The sequence below is a fragment of the Nuphar pumila genome, chromosome 8, assembly GCF_984573655.1.
Source record: "Nuphar pumila chromosome 8, dmNupPumi1.hap1.1, whole genome shotgun sequence".
Taxonomy (NCBI): domain Eukaryota; kingdom Viridiplantae; phylum Streptophyta; class Magnoliopsida; order Nymphaeales; family Nymphaeaceae; genus Nuphar; species Nuphar pumila.
The window spans coordinates 73,267,917-73,277,666 of NC_143256.1; the positions used below are offsets into that span (position 1 = coordinate 73,267,917).

Here is a 9,750-nt window from a genome sequence, read left to right on the forward strand (position 1 = left end):
GGGTCAGACCTGATTCTGACCTGACCCACTCTATATAATAGGAAACCAATATCGTCTGGATCCATCTACTTCGGTCTTGCAGCAAGGGACACATACCCCAGGTATCAAACTCTTGATCTCCTTAAGCTTAAACGTCTTAAGCCGACTTAACTAAGCCAGTTTTGTGGGCGTCTTTGACATGTTTAAAGTACAAAACATTTACTAATACTAAATTAAATAATTTACTAATCACTTAATATATGCTTATAACTGATTAAGTATGAAATATATCACCACCGATCCCGGGTCTGCCTAACCCCAGCTTGCCTTCTAAAAAAAAAGTATGAAATATATCAACATAAGGTAATATCTTCTAAGTAAACAAAACTAGGGCTTTATTGGATCACATCTTTCCCTATGAACAACACTGATCAGTGCACTTAACTGGTATTTAAGTAGGGATGCAAATGGGCCAGGCTTCGGGTCAGATATCTGCCTGAATTAAAGTCCGTCTAGTCAAATTCGGTAGAGATACCAAGATCCAGTTGGATTATTTCTGCATTTGAATCCGAATCGGAAACCCAGTTGGCCTTAAAATCCAACAAAATCACTGGATCTTGGTTTGGTAGAGGCACTTTGCATTCATATCTAACTATGAAAAACGTGGATCAGATCCACATCTGAAACCCTGTTATATGCACGATTATAAAAGGTTTAGTAACATTAAGGGTCGGAGTCGCATCCGACCCGATACAAGTCAAGTGCATGCATAGTATTTATTATTTGTCAAGGGCAGAAACGTCTTGCCGCCAGCAGGTAAAATTCTCTCGGCTTAAAAAGATCCCCAGAGGATACAGACATCATTTCAGAGCAATATGAGGGTAAAATTGTCATTCGGATGCACTATAGACAGCTGCATAATGCGGCTTTCCCACATTGGCTGTCGAGTTTTCAGAAAATTCCTAATTCCCCTCAAAAAGAAATTACAAAGTTCCGTGTATCGATAAAAGCTGCAAAAACTTTCAGTTATTATACTCAACGGACTGATCCATCTGAATGAATTACATAGTAGTAAAATGACGTTGCCAGCTTTTGTGATAGTAAAGAAACTCGCCATTTCGCTACTCAGTAAAAAAAAGCAAAAAAGGAATGTTAGAAGCGATTAAGTATCTCCTTAATAACAAATAAGTTAGATACTTTAGACGGCTTTTTGTAAATTATCTAAAAATAATTAATAAAAAAATCTGCCACGAAAGCAGCCAAAAATCCAAACTGGTCACAGTGTGCCCTCTCTCTCTCTCTCTCTTCGTTCTCTATTAGGACTATAAAATTCCCCTCCCATTTCTTAGATTCTCTCTCTCTCACATGGCGCTACCGTTCGCGGAACCAAAATGACGAAGAGCCACAGACGCCGCGCGGTCGTCATGGAAACTTCCTGGACGTTCGTCCTCCTCTTTCTCCTCATCTCATCGGCCTCCGTCTGCGGCCTCCGAGAGGAAGCCGCGTCGAGACGAAGGCTTTCCTCCTCCGCCGGTGCCGACGACGCCCGACGCCTCCTCGCCTTCAAGTCCGCCGTCTCGAAACCCGGAGCTCTCTCCGATTGGCTTCCCGGCACCGACGCCTGCCACTTCTCCGGCGTCACCTGCTCCGCTCGACGGGTCTCGTCTCTGAACCTGAGCTCGGTGCAGCTGACCTTGGATCTCGGACACGTGGCTGCGTCCCTGATGGGTTTGAGCGGGCTGGAGAGCCTGCTCCTCAGCTCCGCCAACGTTACCGGAAACCTGTCCGCCTTCGCCGGGCTAGCCTGCGCCTACGGCCTCACAGCCCTCGACCTAGCCGGAAATTCCATCTCCGGCGATCTCTCTAGTCTTTCTTTCCTGAGTTCCTGCCCCAGCCTCGCTCGTTTGAACCTCTCTGCCAACAGGATTTCCTACTCGGTTGCTGGAGGCGGCGGAGCATTGCCGCCGGCGTTGGAGGAACTCGACCTGAGCTCGAACAGTATTTCTGGTGACGGAGCGCTCGCGTGGATACTCTCGTCCAGCGGGTGCAGGACGCTCCGGTCGCTCAGCCTCCAAGGGAATTCGGTTTCCGGCCAGATCCCAGTCGCTTTGTGCACGAACCTCCGGTTCCTCGACCTCTCCACGAACAACTTCTCCGGCGGGATGCCAGATCTCGGTGCTTGCGTCTCCCTGGAGCACCTGGACCTCTCGGCGAACAGGCTCTCCGGCGAGATTGGCGGCGGCCTTTCCGGATGCCGGCGACTGAATCACCTCAACCTCTCGGCCAACGCCTTCTCCGGTGGAATCCCAACTGCCGGGCTAGGCGGGAACCTCCGGTACCTTTCCCTCTCGGGGAACCGCCTCCAAGGTGAGCTCCTCTCCTCGATTTTCGACTCTTGCTCCTACCTTCTAGATCTCGACCTCTCCATGAACAACTTCTCTGGAGGAGTGCCGCCATCGCTTGCCGGCTGCTCGTTACTGGAGAGCATCAACCTCGCCGGAAACAACCTCTCCGGCGGCCTCCCCACCGGAACCCTATCACTCTTGGGCAACCTAAAGAGCGTCAGCTTCTCCTACAATTCCTTCTCCGGCGAGCTCCCGGCGGACTTTCTCGCGAACCTCACGAGCCTCCAGACCCTGGACCTGAGCTCCAACAGCATCTCCGGCACGATCCCGGAGAGCATCTGCCGGAATCCTCGGAACTCTCTCCGGGAGCTCTATCTCCAGAACAACCAACTCGTCGGCTCGGTCCCGGAGACGCTGAGCAACTGCTCCGAGCTCGTCTCCCTGCACCTGAGCTTCAATTTCCTCACCGGTACGATTCCGGCGAGCCTCGGCGACCTTGGCCGCCTCCGGGACCTCGTGATGTGGCTGAACCAGCTGATCGGCGCCATCCCGGAGGAGCTCTCGAGGATCGGCACCCTGGAGAACCTCATCCTCGACAACAACTGGCTCACCGGAGGCATCCCGTCCGGCCTGAGCAACTGCACCAACATCAATTGGATCTCCCTTTCGTCGAACCTCCTCACCGGCGAGGTCCCTGCGTGGATCGGCCGGCTGCCGAACCTCGCGATCCTGCAGCTCAAGAACAACACATTCTCGGGCGTTATCCCGCCGGAGCTCGGCGACTGCAGGAGCCTCATCTGGCTCGACCTGAACAACAATCGTCTCACCGGGCCGATCCCGGGGTCGCTGGCGAAGCAGTCTGGGAGAATCGCCATCGGGCTCGTCTCCGGCAAGCACTTCGCCTACCTGAAGAACGACGGGAGTCCCACCTGCCGCGGCGCCGGAAGCCTCCTCGAATTCGCCGGAATACGGCCGGAGCAGCTCACGAGGGTGCCCACCCGCCACTCCTGCAGCTTCACCAGGGCTTACATGGGCGACACCCACTACACCTTCAGCAACAACGGCAGCAGCATCTTCCTGGACCTTTCCTACAACTTGCTTTCCGGCAATATCCCGCCGGAGCTCGGCTCGATGTTCTACCTCAACGTGCTCAATCTCGGCCACAACTCGCTCTCCGGCGAGATCCCGAACGAACTGGGGAAGCTCACGAGGATGAACGTGCTGGACCTCTCCCACAACAATCTGCAGGGCCCGATCCCGCCTTCCTTCTCCGGCCTCTCCCTCCTCTCCGAAATCGACGTCTCCAACAACAACCTGAGGGGGCCCATCCCCAGCGGTGGGCAACTCTTCTCGTTCCCGGCGTACCGTTTTGAGAACAATTCCGGCCTCTGCGGCCTCCCGCTTCCGGCCTGTAACGGCAGCAGCTTGTCGTCCACCTCGCCCGTAACCGGGAAGAAGAAGTCCCACAGGAAGCAGGCGTCGCTAGCGGGGAGCGTGGCGATGGGGCTCCTCTTCATCGTCTTCTGCGTCTCTGGCGTGGTCTTCATCGCAGTCGAGAGGCGGAAGCGGCAGAGGAAGAAGGACGCCGTCGATGTCTTCGGCGACAACCAGTCATCGGGGCCGGGGTGGACGTTCACGGGCGACATCCGGGAGGCGCTAAGCATCAGCCTGTTCACCTTCGAGGCGGCTGAGAAGCCGCTGCGGAGGCTCACCCTCGGGGACCTCATCGAGGCCACCAATAACTTCCACCACGACAGCCTCATCGGCTCCGGCGGGTTCGGCGACGTCTACAAGGCGCGGCTCAAGGACGGCAGCGTCGTCGCCGTGAAGAAGCTCATCCACGTGAGCGGCCAAGGGGACCGAGAGTTCACGGCGGAGATGGAGACTATCGGGAGGATCAAACACCGGAATCTGGTGCCCCTGCTGGGGTACTGCAAGGTCGGAGAAGAGAGGCTCCTCGTCTACGAGTACATGAAGTATGGTAGCCTCGGCGACGTCCTCCACAACCGAAAGAAAGGTGGTGTCGAGCTCGACTGGCCGGCGAGGAGGAAGATCGCCGCCGGGGCGGCGAGGGGGCTGGCGTTCCTCCACCACAGCTGCGCCCCTCACATCATCCACAGGGATATGAAGTCGAGCAACGTGCTCGTCGACGAGAACTTGGAGGCTAGGGTTGCGGATTTCGGGATGGCGAGGCTGGTGAGCGCAGTGGAGACCCACCTGAGCGTGAGCACGCTGGCCGGGACTCCCGGGTACGTGCCGCCAGAATACTACCAGAGCTTCCGGTGCAGCACCAGGGGGGACGTGTACAGCTTCGGGGTGGTGCTGCTGGAGCTGCTCACCGGGAGGAAGCCCACGGACTCTGCGGACTTCGGTGACAACAACCTGGTGGGGTGGGTGAAGCAGCACGCCAAGCTGAGGATCAGCGACGTGTTCGACCCGGCCCTGAAGGCGAAGGGGCGGCCCGGCTTGGAGGTGGAGCTGCTGCAGCACCTGAGGATCGCCTGCCAGTGCCTCGACGACCGGCCGTGGAGGAGGCCCACCATGCTGCAGATCGTCGCAATGTTCAAGGACCTCAACGCCGGCGCCGGCTCCCGGCGTGAAGCCGATGCGAGCTTCAAGGGGACGCCTGAGCGCAAGCATCTGAAGGCGCAGGGGATCGACGGTGGTGGCTGAGCTGCTAAAGCTAAGCAGTAGCCGACCGGAAGAGATTTTTTTTCTTTTATTTTTCTCGTTTCGAATTTCCGGACAGTTTCGTTCGGCGGCGAGTTGTTTCAGTCAGGCGAAATTTTTTACTTGGTGTATCCACTACTTTTAATTCTCTCTCCCTCTCCGTATATATGAGAAAGTGACGCAAGGACCACTCATGTCTCAACAACAACGTGAAGTTCAAGAATGACGAGAGGGTTGTGTATGTTCGCCCCCGATGATTCACTGAATCCCACATCCGTGTTCGGGGGATCGAATGAGCGCCACGTATTCATGCACATGGGGCTCGTATTCCCGTGTATGTTGACATAACTTTGCATCGGACTTTGGTGCTGTTGCAAAGACTTAATCACCCTTACTTGCTTTTCTTGCCCTGAAATGACGGTTCGAGGAAATGACAAAAATATCCTCCATTCAAAAGTTATGAAACGACGGGTGGGGAAAAGGACAAAAAAGTCCTCCTTCCAGAAAGTTTGATGTTAACCATTTAAAGTGGAGACGTTCGCCTGCGCCATCTGCTGTAACAGTGCTCCCATTATCAACGTTCCAATGTTACAAAACATTCCAGTGTCTTCTCTTCATTACTGCTGTCGTTAGGCATCATGGAAGAAAGCAATGATTCACGAACATTCCAACCAGTGCCATCAAGGCACAATGAGTAGCTTTTCATCTCATCATGCTATCGATGAAGAAGGCATGTCGTCTTGTGTGCCATTAAGGCATTGTTTGGTTATTGCAGGTAGATCTTGTTATTACAAAGGTTGGAAACTTATCGATATTTGTAAGACGCTGGGACCTGTTGACAAGAACACTTGTTTGCAGATGCTAGGAAGGGCCTCTACCCCATCAGGTATCCTACAGTCACTCATCATATGCATTGTATCTCAAACCGCTGTATTAGTAACAGACTCTCGTTTTTGTGAGATACATTTTTGTTAGTTAATATCAATTTGTTTGCTATTATGTTCAAGTTCTTCCTTATCGATTTGTAATTTATTGTGCGATATATTTATCGACCTTTTAGATAGTATGTTTTTGTATCGTCGAGTTATAAGTTATAAAAACTAAACTGCCGTATCGATTTTCAATATCTGACAAATCGCTATACATATCATTTTGTAAGATATTATATGTTTTGTAATATGTATTTGTAAGATATTTGTACACAGACTTTGAAAACGTTTGGGTGCAGAAACACATCTTGACACGCATGGCGGGGCGATTTTCGCATGCATATCGTTGCTCTCTCAGCGACTTCTATTGGACTCACTTTAGAGCCTCTTGGATATTATGAGAGCGTTATCGTCAACACACATGTACGACATGTTTATTTTATTGGCATGGTAAGCGACACGTCGATGCTCAGCACAAGCAAACATCAAACCACACTTGCTTTGATACTTTCATTCATTAAATCGTTGCTTTGACTTGCGTAACCCTAGTGGTATCCGTTCTTATATGCATCCTGATTAAATCGTAGTAAACCTATGCCGCTTGCTAACGGAAATTGATATATTGCTTACAAAACATTCCACTGTCTTCTTTTATTTGTCGTTGTTGTTAGGCATTAAGGAAGAAAGCAATGATGCACAAACATTCCAACCAGTTCCATCAAGGCGGCGTGAGTAGCTTCCCAGCATCATGCTATCGATGAGTAAGGCATGTCGTCTTGTGTGTCATTAAGGCTTTGTTTGGTTATTGCAGGTAGATCTTGTTCTTACGAAGGTTGGAAACTTATCGATATTTGTAAGACGCTGGGACCTGTTGACAGGAATGCTTGTTTGCAGATGCTAGGAAGGGCCTCTACCCCATCAGGTATCCTACATTCATTCATCATATGCATTGTATCTCAAACCGTTGTATTAGTAACAGACTCTCATTTTTGTGAGATAATATCGACTTGTTTGCCATGTTACTGCAAACACAAATTGATATATTGCTTAAAACATTATTGAGCTTATCATCAGGTTGTAATAAAGACGATGTAGCTCAATCAATAGAAAGATCTGGAGAATTGAATATCTATACTTATGACCCAACTGAAGAATTGAACATCTGCACTAACGATGCACATGAAAAGAAGGGTGCAGGCATTAGACCCACTATTGACTTGAATGTTCCAGTGGAAGAAATGCAATTCAATGATGAGGTAGACTACCATGACAGCGCACATAATAAAAGTGTATGCACCGGGAATGTATACGGAAGTACACCTGACTTCAATGTTCCAGGAGAAGAAATGCAATTAAATAATGATCCTGATTTTGATGTCAGTACACTTAATAAAACCGTAGGAACTGGGAATGTACATGGAATTGCACTTGACTATGTTCCTGTAGAAGGAATGCATTTTAATAACGAAGAAGATGCATGTAAATTTTACAATGATTATGCCTTAAAAGTTGGCTTCAGTGTGAGAAGGTTTTCTTGGTCAAAAAATGCACAGGGTGTCTTGGTTAGAAAGACATATGTCTGTTCTAAGCAAGGTTGGAAGAAATCAATGGAAAATCCAACTAGGAGCACGCCAAAATTAAGATGTGGATGTCAGGCGAGATTGGTTTTGAGAAGACATCCGAATGGGAAATTTGTCGTGCGTACTTTAATCAGTGATCATAATCATGATTTATCTGCATCATTTATGACTCCTATGCTAAGGTCATATCGTAAAGTAACTGTAGCTCATGCTGCAATGGCTGAAATAGCCGATAGCGCCGGCATTGCACCAAGGAAGACATACAATTTGTTTACCCGCATAGATGGTGGTTGCGAAAATGTGTCATTCACACCTTTGGATCTTAGAAACCACTTGAGCAGAAAGAGGACAGATAACATGAAGAACGGAGAAATATGTTGTTTGGTTCGTTACTTACAGAATAAATCAAGCAATGAACATGGTTTCTTTAGTGCAATGCAAGTGGACGCAGATGGATATGCCGTGAATATGTTTTGGTCAGATTCAAGGTCTAGATTAGATTATGAATGCTTCAATGATGTGCTTGTGTTTGATACTACAGTAAAGATTAACACTGAATAGTGGTCATTTGCGCAGTTTGTGGGAGTGAACCATCACGCACAGAGTTGTATATTAGGCGGTGCTTTTGTGTATGACCAGACCAAGGAAACCTTTGAGTGGTTGTTCAGAGTATTTACACAGGCAATGAACGGGAAGCATCCTGAAACTGTACTCACAGATGGTGATCACGCAATTGCGGCTGCAATGCTTCATGTGTGGCCAGATGCACATCATCGCCTGTGTTTGTGGCATATCTTTCAAAATGCAGCAAAGAACATAGGACACATATTTAATCAGAATACAGAGTTTGACAAACATTTTACAAGGTGTGTACTTCATAGCGTAGACGAGGTCACCTTTAAGTCAGATTGGGACAAAATGATTAAGACATACGAGCTTGCTGACTGTCTGTGGTTACAAAATTTATATACAGAAAAAGAGAAGTGGGCATTGGCATATGGAAGACAATACTTTTGTGCAGGTATGATAAGCACACAAAGAGCCGAATCTATGCATGCCACGCTGAAGAAAACCCTGTATTCATGTTTAACAATGTTTCGTTTCATGGAACAATATGAATTATTTGTAGACGGTCTAAGACAGAATGAGCTTGAACAAGACGTGAAATGCTTCAATACACGACCTCTAACTTTTGGCATGAAAATATTGATACGACCTGCAGCTCTGTATACACTAACTGTATTTGAATGGATCAAGAAAGAGGTGTTGCATGTCATGAATTGCAGAATAGAAGAACTGGTGCAAACCGAGAATATGCACAAATACCATATTTTTTGTCAGGGCGAAAAGCATCAGGAAAGGCAAGAAGCGCATGTCACGTACAATGTCGACAACGGAAGGGTAGAATGTTCGTGCAAAATGTATGAATTCAAAGGTATCCTATGCTGTCATGCATTAAAGGCACTCAATCAAGAGAAGGTACAAGAAATACCTGAGTCTTACGTAATGCGAAGATGGACGAGACGCGCGAAGATTGAAATGCTCGTTATGGACAATGCGAGTAAATCTGGTGTTGACGAGAAGTGCCACATAGCCTTCCGTTACCAACAACTGTGTAGGTCATTCATGCATGTTGCTGATTTGGCATCGAGAAGCGAAGAAGGCTATGCATGTGCGAGAAAAGTTGCAACAGAGTTACTTGAAAACGTGGAGTTAATTCACATTAAGTCTTTTGCAGCGAATGAATACCAGCCGAAGATAATGGGATCGAACAACGTAGGTCAAAATCATGTCTCGCTTGACACTCCCGAGAAGTTGCGCCGAAGCGTAAACATTATCTTCAACAAGTCAGTAGTGAACGTTGTTGATTATGATGGACATATTCATGAAGCAAAGGGTATCAAAAGAAAACCTGCCTCTGATCGCAGTCGTCGGAGGGCAAAGGGTGCACTAGAATTGGTTGGCAAGAAAAGGACAAAGAAACAACCAACCTGTAATAAAAAACAACAAAGCCCTTCGAATGAACAGGTATGTAAAACATTATATTGCTCCCCATTGCGTGAAGCTTGTCAAATAGCTAACTCGTGTAATGTCCATCATGCAGCAATACCCTGCAGAAGTATCGGCAAACGTTCAAACCTACATTCCTCCCGACCAAATTTCTGGCAACGATCGCTACAGTTTTACAGGGCTTTTGGTATGTTATCGATGTTGCGAGGAGGTAGGCATTTCTTGTGAAACTTAATT

At 48.5% G+C, this 9,750-nt stretch overlaps 1 protein-coding gene across 1 annotated transcript; it reads left to right on the top strand.

Annotated features, from left to right (window-relative positions):
- The first annotated feature begins 1,351 nt into the window (after window positions 1–1,351).
- Window positions 1,352–5,176, top strand: LOC149829975 (protein BRASSINOSTEROID INSENSITIVE 1-like). The gene has a single exon (XM_090015660.1). It carries the CDS (start codon window positions 1,371–1,373, stop codon window positions 4,995–4,997), a length of 3,627 nt encoding a protein of 1,208 aa, XP_089871786.1. The 5' UTR covers window positions 1,352–1,370; the 3' UTR covers window positions 4,998–5,176.
- Window positions 5,177–9,750: the final 4,574 nt, after the last annotated feature.